The 20,635-nt window shown below is 39.0% G+C and overlaps 1 protein-coding gene across 3 annotated transcripts in view; it reads right to left on the bottom strand.

The window, feature by feature from the left end:
• RAPGEF4 (Rap guanine nucleotide exchange factor 4) overlaps positions 1 to 20,635 on the bottom strand; it is a 298,057-nt gene that overhangs the window by 204,774 nt on the left and 72,648 nt on the right. For 2 of the 3 annotated variants that reach the window (XM_019653708.1, XM_019653706.1), the window contains exon 4: positions 16,337 to 16,483. In XM_019653708.1, coding sequence (XP_019509253.1) covers positions 16,337 to 16,483 — 147 coding nt within the window. Of the gene's footprint in view, positions 1 to 8,640; positions 9,026 to 16,336; positions 16,484 to 20,635 lie in introns of those variants that run through there. The other variant, XM_019653709.1, reaches the window with a different exon arrangement.

Raw genomic sequence — 20,635 nt, forward strand, 5'->3', positions numbered from 1 at the left:
GATGGGAGGGCGTTCAAGGAGGTGGGTGAAAACAGAGAACGGATTAAGAAGTACAAATCAGTAATTACAAAATAGTCATGGGTGGGGGGCGGGGGGGAGAAGAGGGAGCAGCCAGTTAGCCCAGGTGGTTAGAGCGCAGGCTCATAGCACCAAGGTTGCCAGTTCGATCCCCGCATGGGCCGCTGTGAGCTGCGCCCTCCCTAAAAGTGAACTATGCCATTGTAGCATGAAAGCAATGTGTAACCAATGACTATGGCTGTTCCCCAATACAATTAAAAAAATATATATATATATATATACAGGGGTGGTCAGTGAGCTCAGGTGGTTAGAGCGCAGGCTCATAACACCAAGGTTGCCGGTTCGATCCCCGCATGGGCCGCTGTGAGCTGCGCCCTCCACAACTAGATTGAAGACAACTCCTTGACTTGGAGCAGATGGGTCCTGGAAAAACACACTGTTCCCCAATAAAATTTCTTTAAAAAATAAAAAAAGAAAGTCATGGGGACATAAAGTACAGCATAGGGAATATAGTCAATAATATTGTAATAATAATGTATGGTATCAGATGGCTACTAGATTTATCAGGGTGATCATTGTATAAATGTCTAATCACTATGTTGTATACCTGAAACTAATATAATATTGTATATCAACTCTAATTGAAAAAATAAAAAATTATTAAAGAAAAGATACATATATATATATATATATATATATATATACACAAGAATGTCCACTGCAGCACTCTTAAGAAGAACAAAAAACAATTGTCAGTCAATAGGGAAATAGGTCAAATAAATCATAGTAATCCATCCAATGGAAAACACTGTAGCATAATGTAGTTAATCTGAATGGATTGAGACAGAAGGATCTCTAAGACACACTAAATGAAAAAAAAAAAAAGCAAGATATACACAACATGAATAATGTAATTTCAATTATGGGAGTATATAAGTTAAATGTTTTAATATATACGATTATATAGTTATTGCCCATTACAAACCACCCCCCAAAATTCAGTGGCTTAAAACAATGATTATTTATAATTTCTCACAAGTCTATGGGCTTCCTGGGCAGTTCTTCTGTTGGTAGCACCTGGGCTTACGTAGGTGACTGCAGTCATCTGGGAGGTTGGTTGGTGCTGGATGGACTCACTTCTCTGGGGCTTCAGCTGATAGGGTTGAAATGACTGGACTACACCACATGCATTGCTCACCTCAGGGCTGGCTTCATGAACATGAGACCTGTGCAGTCACATAGGGCTCCATGCTCAGGAAGGCCCATGCACTCAGTTTAATGCCCTGCTGTTCTTGAAATTCTTAATTAATTTTTTTCTTTACTTGTGTTTTTTAAGTGAAATCCATATAGGACATCAAGTGTGTGTTAGCAGAGGAGATAGCATAATGGGCATGTCCACTGTTCCTTGATGCCCCGTTTACATACAGTGTTGACAACGCCTCGGGAGGACAGAATTCTGCTGGACTCATGATGCATGGGAGTTCAGCATGACTCAAAGCAAGTGCAAGGTAAGCACACTACATCTTCCAATGAGTAAATCCAGGTGCTGGCACCCCCAGGGACCCCATATTCAATTCTCCAGAACTTACTCTGAACACAGAAAGCAAGCAATGGTATTGACAAAGGAACTTTATCATATCCTTTCTTATTCATCTTACTTCCCTGTATTAGTCAACTACTTGCATTGAAAATGACATAAACAAGGCGGGGGTGGGGGGGGGGAGGCTAGGGCAACCCATAGTCCTTTTCCTTTCAGTCTTTCCTTACTTAGCTGTAAACCAAAAGTATAAAGTATAGGTAGACAGTGTGTACTTCAAGAACTGAAATATAGACAGTCGAATTAGTTTTGTGCACAGTTTCTACTGTTCTGTTAAGAATCAAATACATGTACATGTATGGAGCTAGGAAGTACAAATTATGTCATTTCAGTGATTCCACATGAGTACATTTTTTATTTGCATTTAAAACTAGCATTGTGCCATAGAGAGATAAACAGAAAATGTATGCTAATTCTTTTACTTTTCTACTTAGAATGATATCAAATATCAAATAAGAAACATGATGAGTTGAAATAGAGGACACAGAAAAAGGAAAACGCTTTATGTTTTCGTACTGTTAATAATACTTTTTTTCCTCTGGGGAGAAGAGAACAAGGGACCTCACATTTTTATTTTTCACTGGGTCCCACAAATTATGTAGTCGGCATTGTCTGTACTGTTTGATTTGTACATATATGTTCTACTTTTGTATATTAGAAAGATAGGTTTCTTTTTACCCCACCCCCTCACTCTTTTATTTCACATTTAAATTCTATGAGCTTTATGCTATCCCTTACTTTAAATCATCATAGATCTGTTAAAAAAAACTTATAAAATGATAAGGTCTAGGGAATTAACAGCTAAAAGAAGACAGGAACCCAAATTAAACTACACTTTTAATAAACAAAAGCAATATTTCACATTATTATTATTATTCCTGCTCTCTCTTTCTTTTGTGGGCAAACATTCTCCCTGATTTATAGGACTAGAGCCATAGTCAGCACAATGAAATTAAGCAAGAATAATATGTCAGATTAAAAAGCCCAAACCCAATTTTATGAACTCAATTCATGACAGCTGCACTGTCAACATAAATATTTATACTCTCAAGGGCCATGGATGCAAGGTCATCTACACCACAAAGGGATGCTTGCCTTGATTGGTACGTATACATCAACTCGGGAAATGTGGAAGAATTGTAGAAGTTATTTACAGGGATAACTTCTTGGGAAATTAATGCCAAAAGAATGCCCCATGTTTTATTAACTAGGATGGTAGCAACATGATATCCTCTAGCTACAATGACTAAACATCTCTATTCAAATTGAAGGAGGTATTATTTTTATATTTACCACTTATACTTTTAGTATTACTAATTGAGCATATTACTTTGAATTTTCAGACAAACTTATTAGTTATTAATAACTAAAAATTAATATTAATTAAGTAGAATTTTCTATTTGAACCATAGTCACATTTGCAATAATGTTTCTCAGATTTAAAACATCAGATAATGCTAATAGGATATTCAAGTTGCTGGAATTTAATGAACTAATAAAGCAAAAGGAGAAAGTAAACTAAAACCTTGGTAGGTCTGTTGGGGTCAATTTGTGTGAAGATTGTGATTCTTTTATAAATTTTAAAACTTTGTTTTTCTTTTTTGAAAGGTTGAGAAGAAGAGTCAATGCAAGTTCTGGAAGTCTTGCCTAATAACCAATCAAAGAGAATATCTGCATAAAATATTCTACAGAAGGGGCCAATAATAGTGGATGGGACCTGTTTTTGGGGGCAGGGGTGGGAAAAAAACCATACTTTTCATTATATATACCCTGTTTCACTTTAAAATTTTTTTACCAAATGCATGTATTACTCAGTCTCAATAAATTAAATTTCTTTAAAATGAAAGATACAGACGATTCTTGCTCCTCATGGTGAGCCATTCTATAGCTAATTTTCAAAAGCAACATTGTCTGAAGCTGTCCAGTTAGCTTTACGGGCATAATTAAATGTGGACTTTTGGGGGAGGAATATGGAACTGGAACTGAGAATACAAAACAACCACACTTCCATGAAAACCTGTTATTAAAATTCAATCATTTTTGGAACTGGGTGCAAAACACTAAAATGTGCTTTATTTAGAGAGGCAATGGATGCATAAATTCGAAATACTTATTGTAAAACAGGCTTTGGTAGAATCTCTTACTGCAAAGCATTTATTTTGAGCCTGGGACTTGGATTTTTCCCTAATGATTTCTTTTTTGTTACTGGATACCAATGTCAAAGCCTTAAAGTCACAATGAAAATTATTTTTCTATCTCCATTCTCACCATCACAAATTCTGTCAAGATGTGTTAAACTGTGAGTAAATGTTCAGTATTCTCCCATATAAAGGGGGAAGCAGGCTATAGAATCTGATCTGTCTCTTTTTGATGCTATAGAAAATGGTCCTCAATATTTTGGGGGTAACAGACCCCTTTCAGATGAGGATGAAAGCCATGGGGTCTCTTTTCAGAAAAATACAAAACACATATAAAAATATCAGAGGTTTGCAGGTTTCTTGGTAGCTGATCCGTGAACTCCCCAGGCTCAGGAATCCCATATTAGAAGCGCCTGTTGTGGACCATCCCTATTTTCTGGCACTCTACATACAGACCTACCTGCCAATGGACTAAATATAGGTTATCCTATTATTACAGGTCACATTATCACTTATATCATGTTATTTTTCAAAATCAGCTATGAATAAAAGTAAGATAATATCTTCAACTTTTTTTTTTAACCACAGGATAACCAGATTTATGGTGACGTTAACACATTTAGAATTTATGTACATTAACTATTATAAAAAATGAAAAGTAAACAAAGACAAAAATATTTACAGAAATTATAAGAAAGAGTTAATGTCTTGATCAAATAAAGCATTCAAACAAATTGATAAATAAATACCAATGACCTGAAAGAGGAAATATAATCAGTAAAGAAATACATAAGAAAATCTCAACTGTCCCAGCAGTAGTCAAAGAAACACAACGAAAATAACAGTGCCTATTATAATAAGAAAAAACCCCACATAATGGTTATGCTAGCCAAGGTTGAATATAATGCTAAAATACTCTTGATGACTGAGTAGAAGCCATTGAATATAAATGTGATCATATTTACCAGGAGTCATAAAATTTTTCACACTCTTTAAACTAATAATTCTTTTATTGGGAATTTATCCTAGAGAAGTGATTCTCAAAGTATACTACAGGGACAGCTGGGGGCTCTTGTTAGGTCCTTACCTCTTATAAATGACCTAAGAGACAGAGGTTTTGTTCCAAAGACTTTATTGAGCCAAGCCTGGCGTCCGTCTCACTCTGCAAGAGGAGAATGGCCCCAAGGTCTTGGTGGGTGGAAGTTTTATAGGGGATTGATTTCCAGGAGTTTGAGCAGAGGCAGGTGTACAGAGCCAAAAAAAGCAGTTAGCTTTTGTAAAACGTCCTAAGCCAGGCGTGAAAATGGGTTATCTGCAAAATAATCTATTGTCGTAACCTAATTCTTACAAAAATGAGCTTCTACTGTTAGTTATAACCTCATCCTGGTATCTTAACAGGATGTTTTGCTATGACTTTTTCTTATTCCTTAGGGCGGGGGTATTTTTAAAATAAGCCTGTCTAGCCTAAGGTATAGCTTATCTGGCCTAGGGTCTGGGCCTGGGTCCTTACACTCTCAACATTCCCAGAGGGCCCATGCGTTCAAAACTCTTTGTATTATAACATTCAGATATTACACTCCATTTTCACTCTTATTCTCTCACAAGGGTACAGTGGAATTTTCCAGGAGCTACCAGTGCTTGCATTGCTAAGAAAATGTGTGCTTGTAGGATGGTAGAATTGTGGGGGATTTGCACCTTATTCTCACACTTTCAATAACAAGTCCACATAGGTAACCTCTAACCACAAAGCCTCAAATAAACCTCACTCCGTCTCTGAAGTACTAATTGCTGTTATCACTTAAATCTGCAGAGACTCCAATTTGGGAGTAGAACGTGTACATGAGAGAAGGAAAAATCACACTAGGAAATTTAACACAGGCTAGTAAGGAATAAACATATTATTCTCTCATAGAACCTTAACATGGGGCAAAGACGCCAATTAGGTATGTGCAGGGGCAGCCAACGCAAAGGGACACAGAGAATTACCTGGCTGCCCAGTAGGCCCACCTGGGGAGCTGTAAAAAGCTACTGACGAGACACATCCAAAAAAAAAATATTGCTAAGAGCAATGTCAACGAGTTTACTGCCTGTTTTCTTCTAGGAGTGTTATGGGTTCAGGGCTTATATTTAAGTCTTTAATCCATTTTGAGTTTTATTTTTGTATATGATATAAGAAAGTGGTCCAGTTTCATTTTTTGCACGTATCTGTCTAGTTTTTCTAACACCATTTATTGAAGACACTGTCATTACCCCATTGTATATTCTTGCCTCTTTTGTCACAGATTAATTTACCATATAGATGTGGGTTTATTTCTGGGCTCTCTATTCAATTCCATTGATCTGTGTGTCTGTTTTTATGCCACTGCCATGCTGTTTGGATTATTATAGTCTTGTAGTATGGTTTAATATCAGGTAGCGTGACACCTCCAACTTTGTTCTTCTTTCTCAATATTGCTTTGGCTATTAGGGTCTTTCGTGGTTCCATATAAATTTAGGGGTGACCACTTTGTAAGGTATATAAATGTCTAATCACTACACTGTTCACCTGAAACTAATATGTCAACTATAATTGGAAAATAAATTTAAAAGAAAAGAAGCAGCAGCTACTGATGCCCAGGCCTCATTCTGGTTTCATTAGTCTAGGAAGGGCCCACATATGAGAATTTTTAAAATAGCTCCCCAGGTAATTCTACTGTGGAACTAGTTATAAGAATTACAACTATAAATGATCAAAGATACCAAAAAGTTCTTCTTGCCTTTCAAATAATATATTTGGATACAATATGAACTATTGCCCTATACTTTATCGTTTCCATTCACATAATTTGTGGCTCTGCCTTCTTGAATATGCAAATCGGGAGGAAGAAGCACTAAATTTTCCAACTTATGAGGCATCTAAATAATTGAGCAACATTAACTTGGACCACTGCTGTCAGAAAAGCAGGATTTAAATAAAGGTATCTTTATTATACAAATAGATGGCTCAGGAAGGTGGAGAGCTTTCCAAACAGTCAGTCATCCAGCAAAGTTGGGTTAAACCAGGAATAGATCAGAATTTCAGGCCAGACCACTGACCACATCAATAGCCTTTAGAAGGGCTGCCTTTCATTTATTGGTTTGGGCTAGACAGCGCCAAATGTTGAGGTCAGTGAGATAACCCCGGCAAGACGGCAGGAATTCGGAGGGGCCGACTTTTGGGCAGGATTTCCTGCTGCTCCTTCCTCGGTGTCAGACACCTAGCCCCAGTGACTGTACCCTAACCTCTCCACGGCAGCCTGGAGACTGCGCAGGGGTGGAATTTGGCCCAAGGAGAGCAGGAAAGTCCCATGACCAGAGAGCTTCCTACACATAAAGAGCTTAACAATATCCCCAGTCCACACCACAAGTCCCTTCTGAAAGTCTCAATTTCTTAAAATGTTCCCAACTAGAACTGCCTTTGCCTGGGGGACCCATTAAATCTCCAGAGATGATTTCTCCAGATTTCTCCAGACTGAACAACAAACAAAACACCAAACCAGGAGTTTGGAAATAAAACACATGACGCCCTCAGAGGGCAGTCGGACGGATGCCTACCTAAACCCACCAGGGGCCCCACCATGAGGAGAAGGCAGAATGTGGAGTGAGAAAGCCATGCCTCTTCTGTGTGGTCAGTCCCTTGGGACGAGGCTGCCTTAAATGCTATAATTTGGTTAACTGACCCCAATCCTTCAGCGAAGCTGAAAAACAGCCTTGTTAGCCACACAAGAATTCAGAGCCAGAACTCCTTGTCTTTGGATGAAATGACACGCAGGGTAGCCCCCTCATGTCCTTCAGCACACTGATCTTTCTTATAGCGCTTTTTCATTTGTCTTTGATCAGGGTAATTTGTGTTTATGCTTATCTGTCTTCTACACTAGATTTTAAACCAAAAAGATAGACACGGTGCATTTTGCACCTCCACATGGTGGGAACCAAATACATTTTTGCTGAACATGAGAGAAGCTTCTTAGAGATGAAGGTTTCACAGTGGCATCAATTAACACTGAGTCAAGTAGTAAGCAACCCAGTAGGTTAGCTGACAGAGTGAAGAGGGCCACTGCAAGATAAAAAGCAGAGGGGAGGATGGGGGGGAGGTGTCAACAGCATGCTGGCAAATGCACAGCCACAGGAGGAATTTCGGAACCTCTGTTAACAGCAACTCCTAAAAGCCCTGAGTGTCCACTGCACACTCCTGAAATGAACACGCAAAGGAGCACCAACTCAGAACGAATGACTACTGCTTACAGCACCCTGCCAACAGGCAGCATCTGGGCATTTTTGGCCCCTGCCAGCCAACCCTTGATCTGTTCAGACCCCCCGATCATCTTCTGAGAAATAGTGAGATCATAGCTTGCAGAGCTGGTAGAACTTCCAGTCATCAATAATGGAACAGAATTCCCATAAACACTAAGGACTTCATATAATCTGAAAGCTGCAGGCAAGATACCTACTGGGTGCCCAGAGGGTGAAATACCACCACTCTCAATCTGTTCCTTGCCCAAAATTCATTTTTAATATACTCCATGCAAATATGTCACCAGATACATATATTTAATATTAATGTGATGAATGTAACTCTGCTTAATTATGAACAACTATCTTTGTTTATTTTCTAGAAACATATTTAAGATCATCAGGCTAAACAAGCACATCCTTCACAATCAGACAAAGATGAGCTGCCACTCAGCCCCCTCACCACACACACCACAAATAAAGATGAAATCAAATTATGTCAGTGCCATGGTACATATTTAGATCTGGTGGAACATAATTAGAAAAGCCAGAGATGCTTTAGAGTATAATTCGTCAGATCAAAATGCAAACATCAATATTTCCCCCACTAAAGAATTAAAAAAGATCCATTCTGACCTTGTAGGGCATACGTCCTTCTTTTTCTGTCTCTCAGAGTTCTCAGACATCCAGTGAATATCTGTCCTTTATTTGGACAGCAAAATGCACCTTCATTGCTGATAATTCCCTGTCCGTATCCTATTAAGAGGATCTCAGACCACAGAGAGGAAACTGGGCTGGTGGTTGTCCAGGAAAGCTCAGGCAGGCAAAGGCAATAGGAAAAGACTTCCTATATGTCTATACACTTTTTTCAACTTCAGTTCCCTCTTAATAACTTCACTCCCTTCCTTTCTGGATTTGAATCACTTTGTCACTCCAGGAAAAGCTTGAGGACAGAGGAGTAAGACCCTGGCGCAGACATCAGGTCCAACTCATCGAAGCAGGCTTCCGTTTGGTTTAAAAGAATCAGAGCTGCGAGGAGAGAGGCACGAGAAGCAGCCAACAGGATGTGTGTGGCTGGAGTTCCTGGCATGAAGTCTTGGCTTTCATGTTTATTTTTGGATATATTTTTCTTAGCCTTTTGATGCAAATTTCTGGTCTGGGAAGTAACCCTACAGGACAAGCTCCAAAGTTGCCAAAAGTAAGCACAGGCTTCTGACTTGGGAGAGAGCAGGCTCCTCGTCTTTTAGGCTCTAGTAAAGCCTCCCTTGGAGGGTGTGAGTCCCTGCACATTCACAGGCGGGCGAGGGACTGCCTGTCTGAGGGTGGGTCCCGCCGTTCTGCCACAGCACCCAGGACTCCCAAACATGCACCTGAAACGCCGGTCCGCCTGGAAAGCCTACCAGTGATGTAAAAGTGAAACAACCTGACATGATTCACATGCCAAATAAAGTAATAAAAGCCACCCAAAGGACCTCGGAGATTTTTATGCTGAGATACTATGTTTTAAGTATTTGGCTTTAATTTTTCTGACAGCCCAAGACAGATAGGAGCCTCAAGCCTATTCTAACAGAAGCAGACACCTCTGAAAGGTATATTATTCTAATATGGTCTTTAAAGCACACCAACAAACGCTAAGCTGCTGTCATGTCAATAATTCCTATTCTCATAGTAGCTGGAAAGATTATTAATGGAAAAGGGCTTTTTCTCCCTACATAGTCCAAAAGAGGCAGTAAATACAAATAACAAAAAAGCTTTTCAGTCCTGCAACTGCTAACATATCTGGCAGAACTGAGACAATAAAGCACTCTGAAAATTAAGGGATAAAAATAGATGTAAAAATACTTTTTCAAGGATATTCATTAATCTTAGAAATATCCCTGCTTACAAATTGCTTTCTTTTCCTAAGACAGAAACATGCATTTATTTCTTATTTTTACCATTCAGCTTTATATCCCATAAAGACTGAAATAGATTTTCAGTCAGTTAACAATATTCACTGAGGCCACAGACACATTTGGAGAATAAACTTACTTTATCAATCACTAAATCCATGACAAAGAACAGATTGGTGGTTGACGGAGGCAAAGGGCGGGGGTGGGCGGCATGGGTGAAGGGCGTCGAAGGAAAAAACTTCCAATTATAAATAAATAAGTCCTGGGATGTAATTTACAGCACGGTGATCACAGTTAATACTGCATTGCATATTTGAAAGCTGCTAAGAAAGTAAATCTTAAAAGCACTCATCATAAGAAAAAGATTTGTAAAGATGTGTGGTGATGAATGTTAACTGGATGCATTATGGTGACCATTTTGCAATATATACAAATATCAAATCATTATGTCGTACACCTGAAACTAATATAATGTTATAGGTCAATTATTTATATATAATAATAATTAAAAATCATTACATCTGAGCAATGGTTCTCTGTGACAATGCTCTAGTTAAAATAAAATCACAAGAGGGTGCAAGAAGTTTCTGGTAACAATTACAGCTAAGAAACCATTTTTATTGCAACACGGGTCAAACTACAAATTCAAAATATTTCTTTTAAATGAAATTTTACCACTTGCGACAACATAGATGGACTAGAGGGTATTATGCTAAGTGAAATAAGTCAGACAGATACTGTATGATCTTACTTATATGTGGAAACTGAAAAACAAAATAAACAATCAAAGCAGAAACAGGCTCATAGTTACAGAGAACAAACTGAGGGTTGCCAGATGGGAAGGGGTTTGGGAGCTGGGTAAAAAAGGTAAAGGGATTAAGAAGTACAAATTTGTGGCTACAAAACAGTCACGGGGATGTAAAGCACAGCCTAGGGAATATAGTCAATGATATTGTAATAACTATGTATGGTGCCAGGTGGGCACTAGACTTATCGGGGTGATCACTTGTTAAATCATATAAATGTCTAATTACTATGTGCACACCTGAAATTAATATAAAATAATACGAATATCAACTATAATTGAACAGCAAGAATAATAAAAAAGTAAAATGCAGTTAAAAATAAATAAGATAAACCTGCAAACCTCAAAAAACTAAATTAAATATTGCTTTTATTTTTAAAGACTACAGCTTTATTGCTATCTTTAAATTTTCAAATAATTTATTCATAAATTTGTATTATGACTTTGAACATGTTCAAACATGGCTCACTTATGATAAAGGGGAGTTTTTGTCCAGAGCCATGTTCATGCAAAAGTGGGTGGTAGACCACTTGTTCAAAGACCTCTGGGTCGTGTCTTTTATGGATTTGCTTGGGAGTGTCTCTCTATTCTGAACACACAGGACTCATCTCTTCGTTCAATGTCATGTACCTGGAATATTCCACATAAAGATGTCAAAGCATCTTTATACAGACACAACATTAGATAGAAAGTCAGAAAGTAAACAAACAAAAAAACACTTCTTTATCGTTCCAACCATTGGAAACCTTCTTATACTATATGTGTTGAAAAGAAATTCATGAAATTGGACAGTTAATCAGTCCTCTATTCCAAGAGCCACTAACAATCATGAATACCCATAATCTTGGATCAAATATTAATAACTGGCTTAGAACTCCCAAGCCTACACTTAATTATTTTGCTATTTAACTTCCTTACGGAGGGTGTACAATGCCACTAGTGTCAAAGAGTTTAAATTATAATTGTCTCAAGAACTAAAAATGGTATTCCAAGACTTTTAAATTAATTTTTTTCTCAATAAAATCCAGAAACATCCCTCTCTCTCTGTCTCTCTCTCTCTGTCTCTCTCTGTCTCTCTCTCTCTGTCTCTCTCTGTCTCTCTCTGTCTCTCTCTGTCTCTCTCTCTCTCTCTCTCTCTCTCTCTCTCCCTTTCTCTCTCAATGTTACTGAAATATGAGATGTTTCATACCCTGGATAACATATTTTATTAAGTGCTAATATCAAAGAGGTGTGAAAAGAGGGAAACATTACTTACCAACTCTGAGTAAAGTACTGTAATTTGCTTAAACTAGGAAAATATGCTAACCTTAAGAGGGAGCAACCCAGCGCCCTCAAATCTGACTGTAAATTGGCAATTGAAACATGGAAAGGGAAGAGGAAAGAAAGTAGTTTTCATTAGGAAAGATACAGGGTACAAAGGAAAGCATCAAGCTGCTACCTCTGTTATATTTTGGAGAGTATTTATTTTATTTTGTTGTATTTCTAGAGACTATTGAATAATTCTTCTGGTCACATTTATGACAATAATTTTTTTAATACTCTAGGTGCTACCAATTTGACTTATAGAATAATAGACAATATAAACCAAGATGTACCTGGGATGAAATTGAATAGCATTCAAAATCTCCCATGTAAGTTCCCTGAGTGTGTTATCTACCTGCAGAGAGCGGAGGAACTTTGCCTTAGGTCAGAAAAGGAAGCAGGGTTCCCTAGTTTTGTGTTGCCATTCAAGTCCAAGTGTCAGATTTAAAACAGACTATTTGCTTAGCCTATGAAAGAGCTATCTTTAGACTGTACTACCTTTTAGTGATTCGTGATAATTTTCAGAGTTAGAAGTAACTCAGAATCCTGGCCCTCATGTGTATCCTTCAGCCCCTTGAAGGGACACCAAGGGCATAGATAAGGAGACAAAGCCAAATGTAACGGTGTTTGCCATACAGTGGACCCACCATGGCATTCCTGAAAAGTAAATAGTCAAATAAGGTGAATATAGACCCAGGTAAATTTAGACCCATGACTCATGCTATCTAATTTTCACTATTCAGAACTGAGTTCTCATCCCTTGCTGACGGGAGAGGCATCGTATGGTCCAGTGAGGCTTCTACCTGAATCCTGAAGCTATGTGATCCCTCCCTTCATAATCTTTCCCTTTTGATATTTGGCTGACAGATCTAATTTAGATTTCAACTGACAGTATGAGCTTGGGTTTTAATTTTGCTAGCAGGTATTATTTACCAGTGGAATGAATGGCTGAATTGTAAACTCTATTACCTGACATAATCAAGGAATAGGTGCTCTAGTTATCAAATATTTTGTTAGCAGGTTAGTGCTATACATGCCATCAATGGATCGCCCATATTCAAAGAATAGATATGATTTATTTAATGATCATGATACACTGTACTCTGAAAGAATGTTATTGACTTGCTAGTTGATTTTCTGTCTCCTCAAAGCAGAACAGATAGATGCTCCCACTCTGAGAACAGGAACACTTGTCAACCTTATCTATTGAAAAAGTGCTTTAGAATTTTACAATTTCTTAGGATTATCATGTACTGTATATGCACAAGTGTGCATATCACAAATTTCTGATTATGAATCATAAAGTTCTGATTAACACAGATAGCTAGATAATGGAGTTTCTTGCATTTTCATTTTAGTCAATTAAAACATTGATTGACCACCTACCTTGAACTCTGCACTTAGTTGCATGAACAGGAAAATAAAATGAAGTATCTGATTGATCTCCTACTCACGATGAGATTTCTGTCCCCAACAGTAAAAGGCTAGATCAGGGCTTGGCAAGCTTTTGAGATGGAAGAGCCACCAGGGGTCAGCAAACTGCGGCTTGCGAGCCATGTGCAGCTCTTTGGGTACGTACATGTGGCTCTGAAGTAAAATTGAAAATAAAACTATCATAGTTTCACTTATAAAATTTTTAAAGGATATTATTCACATAACGCTGACTATGTAAAAATATATTTATGGCTCTCGAATAATTTTTAAATTGTTGTGAGGGACAAGATTGGCTCTTCCAGGGGTCGGCAAACTTTTGGGACGGAACGTACCCAAAGAGCCACAGTTTGCCGACCCCTGCGCTAGACTAAAACCTCTATCCATCCTTTGCAGCTCATTTAAGTCACTAGCAGGGGAGTAACCTCATGCTCTGAGGTTACAGATGAGGGGTTGTATCCACTGAGTTGCAAAATCATGTGGCAAGTTTTGGGATACCAAGGACCTCCCTCAATATCAACACTCTCATTTAACAATTTTCCTCTAAGGGAAATATCTGTGGGAAATTAGCCCTAAAATGTACCCAGATAGAATCTGACTAGGGGATCAAATTTAGCATCACTGATAATGAGGCAACTAGACAGTATGAGCCTTCTGATGTACTAGGCATCACCGTTGATGGTTTCTTGCCAAAAATGTTTGGCTTGATTCAATCAAATCTTTAGCCCTAACTTCCATTTATAGGAAACACCAGGCTAGGGGTTACATAAGAGATACCAGGAAATACAATTACACTAATCTTGAATTTGGGAGAAATTGACCTGGCCTTTTTTTTTAGCTGAGCCATCCTGCCACCTATTGGCAGCTCAGTGGCAGCTCAGCTCAGGCTGGGACTCGAACCGCTGTTGCTCAGAGTTCACACTCTTGAGTGAGTTCTTAACCAACCGAGCCACTCGGCCAGCCCAGACCTGGCCTTTTTAACAAGTCAATGCCATGGAGAGAAAAAGAGAAGGGGATGGAGGCGGGTAGAAAAGAGGGAGAGAGACAGAGAGACTGATAGACGTAACATTCAAATGTAATACATGGTTCTTGATTTGAGACTGATTTGAAACAAACAAACAAACAAACAAAAAAGCTATAAAAGGTATTTAGGAAATTGGGGAAATTTAAACTGTAGACTGGGTATTAGATGATATTAGGATGTTATTGTTAGTTTTATAGGTGAAATAATGATATTATAGGTATATAGCAGAATATTCTAATTTTTCAAAGATATATATTGACTATTTAGGATGAAATATCATGATGTCTGTCACCTTAAAGTGGTTAAAAAAAAACCCCAAAAACAAACAAACAAAGAGGAAGCAAATATGCCTATATGTTTGTTAACTGCTGAACTAAGTACGGGGGTATGGGTATTCAATGTATTATTTTGATTTTTGGTATGACTGAAATTTTTTAATAATAATTTTTAAACTTATTCACAGGTAGCAACTTCTCAGGAACTTCCTTCACAGCACTGAGAACTCCTAATTAAAATAAGTTTTTAATATGTTCACAAATCATCCTCTATCAGCAATTTGAATCAGTCATCAGAGACAAAAGCAGTTATAAGGACACACATCACAGGTAGGAATCTTTTTTTTGTTCTTAAACTAGGTTTCTAAATTTCCTTTTCAGAAAAGACTTTTTCCGTTTACCCTTTAAAATGAAAGATCCAAAAAAATGGCTTATTTGCCTCAAGCTTGGTTCCTTTTAATTGACAGAAACCTTTCCATACACACCTCATGCAAACCCACATTAGCTTTGCCTTCCTAAAACTGGCTTTTGTCTCTGAACTTTACAGAGCAGTTGGAGCTCTTTAATATTTTCTAAGAGAAACATTTCAAACAAGTCACCCCGCAATTTATTCACTACTGCCAAGAATAAAAGTAACAGGTTTCACCACCGGGGCCCTCCAAGGACTTTTAAGGCAAAGCATCACTCATTCACCGGCAGGTTCGCTCCCTTAATGCATCTGTCATTTGTTTGGCTCTGGGGGAAACTATTTGATTACACAAAATTCTTTTTAGATCAAGTTTAAAATCTTAGCCACACTGGGACAAGTGGCGAAGCCTGCCAGCTTGATGGGTTAACACTTGGACATACTGAGCCAAGGACAAAGCTAAGGAACAACCACAGATTAAAAATCAGAAGCTTGAAGAACTGAAAAAGGAAAGAGCGTGAAAGATGCAAGGCTTGGCTGGGCCTTTCTAAGTGCTCCATTTGCCATTACGGCATGGAAGATGATTTATTCACCGTACTTCTTGTAAATGAGTGCAGTATTCTAAGGGGCGCTGGTAAGCAGCAGTAAATGCAAAAGCCACCAGGACCAGTTGCATCCATCCACTGCTGGGCACCTATGCATTTTGAACTTGGCAAGTAACCAGACATCTTTATGTCCCTCATTTCACATACTTTATTATAGGGCACATCATTTTTAAAAGCATTTAAATGAAGCAGATGTTAACCCCATTCAGTCCATTTTACCAGGGAACATGTCAAGGATGATTTTTTAAAATGCAAAAGAAAATGTCAAAGTTTTTTGTTCCCTGGTTAAGAATACATCTGTGCAATAGGAGGGAGGAAATATATAAACCACTCTATGGTCATTCAAGAAATAATTATAAGGTATGCCAAACTACAGAAAATTGAGCAAGCACTAATTTTTTTTTAAGATGTCTTGTGTCAAAATGACTTTTTCATTCACTCATTTCAAAAACAAGTTTTGAAAATTAAATTTCATCTACCGGCTCAGAACAGAACACATTAAGGCCTGACTGTAATGCCATTATCCATCCATGTGGCAGCTCCTTTTCTTTTCTGCAGCCACATTAATTGACAAAGAAGCCTTGGGGCTCACCTCCCATAGAGCCTTGAAGTCCTTCTGCTCGATGCGGAGCAGTTCACTGCTCTCCCTGGTAACGATGGTCGCATGGCGGGGTGTGTTGTCCAGAATGGACTCTCCAAAGGCTGTTCCAATTCCCAGAGTACAGATGGTCACTGCATCCTGAGAATCCCAAAAACTGGTCATTAGAAAATTAAACATTTAACGGATGGGTGAGTTGTCTTTTCTTTGAATTGAAGTATGCTTTGTACACAATAAAACGCTCGATTTAATTGCACAGTCCAACAAGTTTTGACAAACATATACACCCGTGTCATCACCACCCAAATCAAGAAAGAATATTTTCACCACCCCTGAAAGTTCTCTCTTGCCTCTTTCCATCAAGACCCTCCTTTTGGAGGTAATCAATTTATTTCTATCACCATAAAGGAGTTTTGCCAGTTTTACAACTTCATATGGAAGGAATCCGACAATATGCTCTCTTTGGTGTCTGGTTTCTTTTGCTCAACATAATGTATATAAGACGTATGCAAGTTGTTGCATGGATCAGTTGGGGTTTTTTTTCCCCCTCTTACTGATGAGTAGTCCTCCGCTGCATGGATATGCCACAATTTGCTTATCCATTCTCCTGTTGGTGAACATTTGGGTTGTTCCTAGTTTGGGGGTATTATGAATAATGCTACTAGTAATAATCTCATGCAAGTCTTTTTGTGGACAGGGTTATCTTTTTATATGACCACCATCAGGTTTAAAAAAAAGGGGGGGGAATCTTTTAAAAACATACTGAGATTATTAGTGAGGAGGTGCCGTTACAATATTTAAACAGGTAACTGGAATAGGGATGCTATTATGTCAGTCTGTCTTGAAGAGATGAGGAAACTGAAAGTCAGAGTGGTTGATTCACACAGCCCTGGTTCACACAGATAATGAGTAATGCAGTCAGATTCAAAGCACGGCTCCCTGACTATAGATTCTAAGCTTTTTGTATCATGCTGCCTCCTGCAGCCACAGCAGAGTAAAAACCGCATCTGATGAAGTGCAGGATGGCTAGTCTGTAAAAAGTCGTGAATCAATGATTTAACAGTTTCTTAAGGTGTACTAAAAAAGTAATTTCCCCTCTGCATGCAACATTGGTGATAATATTTGGATTTAATCCTAACTAGTTTCAAATAGAGCAAATAGCCACTCAAAATCACCTGGACATTAATTTTGCAAGTCATTATCAACAAAGGAGATACACAAGGGCAATCCTCGGACTTAGAAAGCACAGTTTTCCTTTCATGCATCTAAGACATGATAATAGGCAAATGTTATTAAGATCAAGTTAGCGACTCTGTAATCACATTACTAAGACAAATGCCCATAAGAACTCAGTTCCTTGAACCACAGCAAATTACTTCTGTGCAGATATTACCATATAAAATTGCAGTCACGAAAATAAAATCAATAATATCTCGGAAAAGAATAAAAGATTAGGGGAGAATTTAAGAACAGCCTGCTAATAAATTTCCCAGAAAGTCAATTGCAAACAGATTCAGTCAGAAACATATCCCCAGAAACTGAAATATCAATACTCAGGGACAAATACCTCTGAATAATTTTCAAATTCCAGTAAAAATACAAGATGGGTTATGATAAATCACAGACTTGCACAAATTCTCTAGCATATCAGGTTCCCTTGAGCATTCCACTAGCTTACTTCATTTTTATTTTTTTTTATCATTGGAACCCTTCAGAAGGATTCTTCTGCCTAATTTGTACTTTCTAGTGTTAAATTTTATTTTAAAACTTGACAGGGATGGATCATAAATATTACTCCTGCCACTATCCACATAGCTTAAATAGCTAAAGTTACGTGCAAAATGTAATGCAAAAGAACAACCAAGAGCTGTTATTCATGAGCTAGTTGTAGATTTTTATGGCTTGAACAGTCTTCTGCTTTCTCGCTTTCTACCCTTGATATATGTAGTTTGCCACCAAAAGGTATGCAAAGAAAGACACATAGACTGTGAAAGCCACACGAGCCTGTCTTCTTGCTAGTGAACAGCCCTCATAACATAGACAAAAGATTAAGACCACTCTTGGATTTCCCTGGAGAGTTTCACGTTACCCATGCCTTATCATACATAACAAAATGTAGTTATACGTTAGTGTTGCCAACTGCACTGCTCACTGTGTCAGGCCCTCTGTAAGGAGAGGCACCCAGCCCCCCGGGTCATTGATCAAGCACCCAGCTCATTTCCAGGAACCCACGCTCTCCTACCAGAACTGAGTGTGTCTGTCTGTTCTCCCTACATTTCCTCCTTCATAACTGAAATTTAAGGACAGGGAGTCACATATACAAGATAGGATCTTGAAATTAGGCCTTTAAACCTCACCTGAAAGGAGTATTACTTACAAGTTCAAACTTTTATTTCAGCAGACTTCTTATTTTTAGGACACATTTACTTAGAAATCTGAATGGATTTTGGAGGTATGGGTTGGGCACTGGGATCACTGGGCCCAGGGAAGTAGACGGTCCTAAGAAGAACATTTTTAGTCCAAACACTAATCGCTGTCTTTATAGCCCATGGTTTCTAGGCCTTACTTGCATTTGAATTCCAGACAGGGCCTTGCAAGGTGCTTAGAAAATAATTATCAAATAAGGAAATTTATATTCAAATGTTCTTTCATTCAACCAGTATACTTTGCTCAGTGTGTACCCTGAAAGGCAGGAGAAATCTAACCAGGTCCCTATAGGTCAGAATTCCAAGCCTGAAACCCTGTAGATATGCTTAATGCATGCCCTTTCCCATGGCTAAAAAGTGTCCGTTTCTGAATATAATATTACTATTTCTTTTAAGCTTACACATACTCTAGAGATCTGCTTATGCCTCAATACTTAGTGAACAGGGACTATTCAGAGTATTTTATTTTGTGCTCATTTGCAGATTCATGTTCAGAAACGGCCACCTGAAAGAAACTATTTAAAGTGACATAGAGACCGAGGAAAGCAGTCAGTAGCTACTCAGAGAATATAAAATATTATCTACAGAGAAGGAATGCCCTGTTTGGGGATAAGACGACAATTTATGTTAAGGACTTCCAAATATGAAATGAAGAACTTGAATGTCTTCAACATATGAAGGTGAGTTTAGCAGGTGCTGCTGGCGTCCTTCAAGCTTCCCACCCCCTTACACCTCTGCCCTCCCCCAAGTCATTTGGCTTTCTGGCCAGTTGCCATACGCATCTATGCTTCCTCTCTCGGGCATCTTCACTGCTCCACCTGAGGGCAGAGTGTTGGGCAGTCAATGCCTGTGAGGTGTAACCTCCACCACAGAGGCACGGGAGCAGGGGGATGAAATACCCCGGCTTTCTAACCCTACACAGTCTCCCCTGGAGGAGTGTGCACAATTGCCCGCAGTGGAAATTCTCTTACCAACACACTTTTTTGGCTTTCCTTCATTCCTTGTCTCACTTCCCCACTCCCTTACAACACTCCCTTACAACACTCCAAAAAAAAAAACCACTTGCAGCCAAATGCTTATTTCCAGGCTGGCTTTTGGGGAAATCCGAAAAACAAGAGAGGGGGTTACCCAACCATGGCTGTGAGTCCTAAATTCCACTGAGACCTCTGGGAGGTACTGAGCCAAACCAGTATTCCCAAAGGGACTTCTGTAACAGGGACAGAGGCCAGCTTATCGCTTACTGCTTTGCATCAGATACATCATAAGTGCCGTATCCCCTGGGTGACACATGGTATCCCAGTTCTTCTTCATGTGGCCAATAGTCTCGTTGCAACAGCCCTCCCGGCATCCCTCTGTTGCCATGCCTCTTTGTCAGCCCACCTTGGCGGCCCAAGTTCATCACCGGGCCTGCTGTTTGACTCCTTGCCCATGACTAGGCCACGCCCCCATCAAGTTACCACTTGTTAGACCTGCCTCTGCCCTTCACCCTGCAAACCCAGGAGCTGTGTGGCTCCCACGTTCAGCTTCCTTCCATGTCCTTCTCAGCACTGCCTGAACACGCCTCTGGATGGCTCCCACCTCCATCATGGGCGCCCCCCCCCCACCGTTTCCAGGTTCTCATCTGCCCAGCTAGGCACCAACCTGAAGCCATGAACAAATTTTGCCATAGTATGTGTTTCCGTGGGATAAGCAGAGTCTGGTTATCTCCGTTCATAAAAGTTGGTATTGGCTAAGTGAACAAAGATGTCAACAAAACTGCCCTGATGGAAGGCAGGGAGCATCAGCCAAAGGACACCCAGAGTTAGAACAGTCCATGCTTAGTGGGCAAAAGCCCCCAGAGGCAGCACAGCGAGGTGCATAGGCCTTG

This window comes from Hipposideros armiger, unplaced genomic scaffold (assembly GCF_001890085.2).
Source record: "Hipposideros armiger isolate ML-2016 unplaced genomic scaffold, ASM189008v1 scaffold_205, whole genome shotgun sequence".
NCBI classification, from domain to species: domain Eukaryota; kingdom Metazoa; phylum Chordata; class Mammalia; order Chiroptera; family Hipposideridae; genus Hipposideros; species Hipposideros armiger.